Source organism: Homarus americanus, unplaced genomic scaffold, assembly GCF_018991925.1.
Source record: "Homarus americanus isolate GMGI-L3 unplaced genomic scaffold, GMGI_Hamer_2.0 scaffold21353, whole genome shotgun sequence".
In the NCBI taxonomy this organism is placed as follows: domain Eukaryota; kingdom Metazoa; phylum Arthropoda; class Malacostraca; order Decapoda; family Nephropidae; genus Homarus; species Homarus americanus.
The window spans coordinates 679,215-685,000 of record NW_024754247.1 but is presented as its reverse complement, the minus strand read 5'-3'; the positions used below and the strand labels follow the sequence as shown (position 1 = coordinate 685,000).

The window sequence follows — 5,786 nt, the reverse complement described above, 5'->3', positions numbered from 1 at the left end:
TTTCATCTTCACTGGGTTCTTCTCCTGTGACGAGGTGCGTCATGTAGTCTGTAATGTGTGCATCTTGCTTGGCTCCTCCATCTGTGAGAAGTTTCACAACCTAAAAAATAATATACAGCATTATACAGTAGTAAGGAAAGAATAAATTATAAACAGACCTGCACTGTATAATAAATACAGTAATACCCCGCTTTACGCGGTTTCACCTTCCGTGATTTCGCATTTATGCGGTGCCTCGCCAGAACCGGACTTTCACTTTACGCGGTGCATCTACTCATATACGCGGGAAGCGGCGCGGGCAGGATGCGCACAAGGTCGCCCAGTCATCAAAACATTTCCGAGTTCTTCACCCGCCACTCACCACAGCCGGCCCAAGTCAGTGATAGTGATAGTGAGGATATGGACTTATATGGACTTTGAGGGGTTTGACAAAGAGGCCCTGCAAGCCTATGTGGTGGATAGTGATACAATTGATACAAGTGATACAGGTGAGGGCCAATAATTTGCCCTCTGCCTCGGAACTAACCCCCCATCCCTGTGTGCCCAGCCATCTTTTCTACTAATGTAAGTGTTAAAAAAACTAATATTATTGATATTTCTCTTAATTATTAATTGTGTAAGCATACCATCATAAAATTAAGATGTAATTTTTACTAAAACGTAGGTATTGTGTCGGAAAAAGTGGAGTTTGGGGGTCGGGCCAGTCTCTATTGGAATTAATCCCATATGTTCTGTTGTTCACTTTACGCGGTTTTCACTTTCCGCGGTACCCCATGGGTTCAATTGACCGCGTAAATTGGGGTACTACTGTACTGTGCAAGAAAAACTACAGTAATACCTCACTTTACGCAGTCAATTGAACCCACGGAGGCCCGCGTAAAGTGAACAACAGAACATATGGGATTAATTGAAATAGAGACTGGGCCAACCCCCAAACTCCACTTTTTCAGACACAATACCTACGTTGTAGTAAAAATAACTTCTTAATTTTATGATGGTATTCACACACAATTAATAATTAAGAGAAATATCAATAATATTGGGTTTTTTAACACTTACATTACTAGAAAAGATGGCTGGGCACACGGGGATGGGGGGTTGGTTCCGAGGCAGAGGGCAGATTATTGGCCCTCACCTGTATCACTTGTATCACTATCCATATCCTCACTATCACTATCACTAACTTGGGCCGGCTGTGGCGGGTGAAGAACTCGGTAATGTTTTGATGACAGGGCGACCTTGTGCGCACCCTGCCTGCGCCGCTTCCCACGAATATGAGTAGATGCACCGCGTAAAGTGAACATTTCGGTTCTGGCGGGGTACCGCGTAAATGTAGAAACACGTAAAAAAAAAAAACGCGTAAAGCGGGGTATTACTGTATACAAGTTGGTACAAATGAATAGGGCAGTATGGTTTGTTGTAAACTTACTAGATTGCACATGCACATTAGAATATTTTTATATTCCACATCAACAGAGATTACTACTGGTGACTTTCACTATGTACAGTATACTACAGTAATGTACTGTATTATAGATGAGAAATGTGTAGATGAGTTGAGGAAGACATATACTTGACCTATGTTTTGATTAGGATTCAATAGGTAAGGTTTGATTGGTTCATGTTATCTGTAGTCAGTAAAGATTTAGAGTTGCTGTATTATAGAAAAATCAATAAAGTACAGTACTACTATGCCATACAGGGAGACCCCAATTTACATGTTACATTCTGCAAAAAGCTCTTATTAGTAAATGCACATTTTCCCCATTGACTCCCATTATATAATTAGAGATACAGTGAACCCTCGAAGATCCGGACTAAAAGGGGGAACCACCCGTCCGAAAAAGCCAGTTGTCCGTATCTTCCAGCATATGTACTAATGTATAAAAACGATAAATAATTATATAAAAAACACCAAAAATACAGTCCTGTATTTTACAGAATACCTGTATAAGACACACCCCATTTTAGCAGGGAGTATTTAGGAAAAAGTTTTTGTGTGTACAGGTACTTTCCTCCTGTAGCCAAAGTTTTCTTAAAATAATAATATACAGTAGTACCAGGAAATGTGACTAATAAATAAAAACAATACCAATAAATAAGTTAAAACAAAAAATACTTTATTGCCAAATCAGCAAATAAAAACAAAATAAAAGTTTAACACAATCGCCATTTGCTTACACCCCCGTTTCATCATAGCAATGGAGACCAGCAGGGACGAAGATTCCCAACCAACGCTCCCACCCTCTACACTCACCTCTCGCTCCCTCACTGAGCCAGCTAACTCGTGTGCAAAGAAATGTATATTCCCTTTACCAATCAAAACACACAAAAAATACACACCAGAAAAACATAGTTTTGACTTTCTAACAGAGTTGTGTGAACTACTATAAATTTACCCTAAATTTAAACCTTTCTCTTCATTCACATCTGGTCATAAGTGGTTGAGCATAATGTTCCTTATAAAGATATTTCTGCTTTTGAGTTCATATGTGGTATTTTTTCCATATTCAGATCAATTACATACACATAAATGTATATATGAGGGTAATATAAAAGATTACAGCAACCAAAGAATCTGATTAAAAAAAAGTTACCTAACCTTATGTAATAGAAGAAAATGATCATAGAAAAAATAGTTTGGTAATATTGCAGCAAAGTAGCCACAGAATCCCTGAAATTCACCTGGTGGTACGGTGGCTCAGCTACGGCCACCGGGGCACGGGTGGTCTGGCACACACGTGGGGTACAGGGGTCACAGATGCTCATCGGGGGCACGTGTGGCTCGCCACGGGCCATCTGGGGTACGGTGGCTCGGCATACGCCACACGGGGTAAGGTACCGGAAGCACGGCCATCTGGGCAATGTGCTCGCCACGCCATCGGGGGTACGTGGCCTGGCTACGGCCACCGGGGTATGGGGGTCAAGCACGCCACACGGGTACAGTCACACACACCGGGGGTATGGGGCTCAAGCACAGCCACAGGCACAGGGGCCTGGCCACACACTGGGGTACGGGGCCTGGCCACACACTGGGGCACGGGGCCTGCCACGCACACACCGGGGTATGGGGGCCTGCCACAGCCACAGGGGGATACAGGGCTGGCCACACACTGGGGCACGGGGGTCACACACACACACCGGGGGCGGGGGGCTCGGCCACAGCCACAGGGGATACAGGGCTCCGGCCACAGCCACAGGGGGTACGGGGCCTGCTACAGCCACAGGGGGTACAGGGCCTGGGCAGCCACACAGGGGGTACAGGGGCTCCGCCACGCCACCGGGGGTACGGGGGCTCGGCTACAGCCACATGGGATACAGGGGCTCGGCTACAGCCACCGGGGGTACAGGGGCTCGGCTACGGCCACCGGGGGTATGGGGGCTCGGCTACAGCCACATGGGATACAGGGGCTCGGCTATGGCCACAGGGGGTACAGGGGCTCGGCTACAGCCACTGGGGGCCCAGGTAAGGTTTAGTTTCATTATATTGTATAAGTTAGCAAGCACAGAGTACAAGGTTTCTTTGGTTGCTGTAATCTGCAATTTTACCAATAGTTCTATCGATTGATGTGAGTTCCCCTAAACATGAACAAGGAAGTCAAATTTATACAAATATTCTACCAACCAGTGCAGTACGCTAGCAACAAATAACCCATGGACCACTACCAGCTTTGCAGTTATTAAATGGCCTTTGACAAAATATAAATAATTTAGTAATTTTTCGTTATCTACCCATCACCTTTTGTCACATAAAAAATATAATTTTTCACTCTTTTTTTTTTTTTTGCTGTTTTAGATGATTCTGACATTTATCTTTGGGGCAAATCCCTTGGTATGAGAATAGGTTAGGTTAGGTTAGGTTAGGTTGGTTTGGTTAGGTTAGGCTAGGATGGTTGGTTTCTTTGGCATGAGAATAGGTTATTTTTGATGTATTACTCAAATCTGACCTTTATTATTTGTGCAAATTAAAAAAATTTGCCAAAAATTTACATTTTCATTTTAAAAGAAACCGCTGACTTACACAAAAATTAAGGTCAGATTTGAGTATTACACCAAAAATAACCTATTCCCATATCAAAGGAACCAACCTAACCTAACTAAATAAAAAAGTTAAAGAAAAGAAAGAAAAAAGTGATTTACCCCAAAGATAATGTCAGAATCATCTAAAACAGCAAAAAAACTAGTGAAATATTTTATTTTTCATGTGACAAAGGGTGATGGGTGGATAACAATAATTTAAATGCATTAATACGAAATCCTGAGGTACACACAATATATTTCTTCATTTTGTTCTGAAATTCACCAGGAAAAAGATTCCAATACAAACATCACCAGTACAATTAATATCACCAATAATAAACTATACCCATGAAACTTTTATCACTGACCTCTTCTGGGACCTTCCCCGTCACATAGAACTTTACATCCTTGAAGAGATCGTCAGAAACTTTCAATTTGTCTATATAATCAGCTATATCCATATCCCCAAGGTATAGCTTCCCGCGGTAAGCTTGCCCAGCAGCTGATAGATGCCTCAACCTAAAACATTATGGCGCCAGAAACAAATATAGAATAAATGTTGTTATTTCATAGTCTTAAAGAAATGTGAATGTTCAGTTTTTACAGTCTGCTTCTTAACAATTCACTGATCGGTTTGTTAACAGTGTGCTTGAACAATAGGGTTTTAGTTTTATAGTTGAAAATAAGGATATTCTTGTTTTTTATTATGATATTCTGATTATAATTTTATTATTATTGTTTATTCCTATTAATGTAATTTTATTATTACTGTATTGTAGTATTTTATATTATTGATGAGTGTATATTACTATTAATACTGTATTTTTTTATACGTTCATCATATTCGCCACTTATCAGCTTACAAGCCGTGTGGGCGGTTTATCCAGTGTTAATACAGGAGGAAACCGGGGGACCTGTGGTGGTTTCAGAGGAGAATGACAAGACTAATCCCGGGCATTAGGAACCTTGAGTATAGAGACAGGTTAAAGCATCTTAATTTGCACTCCCTTGAGAGACGTAGAGCGAGGGGCGACCTGATAGAGGTGTATAAGTGGAAGGCAGGGCTAAACAAAGGGGACATGACAAAGGTACTCAAACTATCCAACCAGGAGCGAACTCGTAACAATGGTTTTAAATTAGACAAATTTAGATTTAGGCGTGAAATAGGTAAACACTGGTTTGGAAACAGAGTAGTGGATGAATGGAACAAGTTACCAAATATCATCATTAACTCGAATACGCTGAATAGCTTCAAACATAGGTTGGATGCTCATATGTGCGATAGGGGTTGGGTGTAAACGGGACTGCCCAGTATGGGCCAATAGGCCCACTGCAGTTTCCTCCATTCTTATGTTCTTATGTTATGTTTGGTAGGGTCACACTGAATAACACCCTTCTCACGTGTGTCCGGGCCGAGGCTCGAACCCTTGACATATTAATGAGAGTTGTGCGCGTTACCGCTTTTTACTTTTATCCTCTTCGCCACTGATCGGCTTGTTAGCCGCTTGGGCGATCAGTCACGTCTCTGTCACGCACTGTTGGCAAATACTGGGCATGAACCGGCTCCTGAATGTACCTGAACCCGCTCCAGTGTTGGTCAAGTCTTGTCTTGAAAGAGCTCACACTCGGAGCCGTCACAACACTCTCTGGTAGATTGTTCCAAGAGTTTACAACCCTCACTCCAAAAAAGTTTGCCCTCACGGTTTTCTGGACTTCCGGCTTCTTCAATCTTGAGCTGTGACCCCTTGTGGGTCGAGCGTCCGCCA

At 42.4% G+C, this 5,786-nt stretch overlaps 1 protein-coding gene across 2 annotated transcripts in view; it reads right to left on the bottom strand.

Moving 5' to 3' along the window:
• LOC121855723 (PAX-interacting protein 1-like) overlaps positions 1–4,542 on the bottom strand; it is a 62,987-nt gene extending 58,445 nt beyond the window's left edge. For both annotated transcript variants that reach the window (XM_042350817.1, XM_042350818.1), the window contains exons 1-2: positions 4,389–4,542; positions 1–100 (exon numbers count right to left, since the gene is read on the bottom strand). The exon at positions 1–100 is cut by the window's left edge and continues 85 nt beyond it. In XM_042350817.1, the coding sequence (XP_042206751.1) occupies positions 1–100; positions 4,389–4,481 (193 nt within the window). In that variant the 5' untranslated portion in view covers positions 4,482–4,542. The remainder of the gene's footprint in view (positions 101–4,388) is intronic.
• Positions 4,543–5,786: the final 1,244 nt, after the last annotated feature.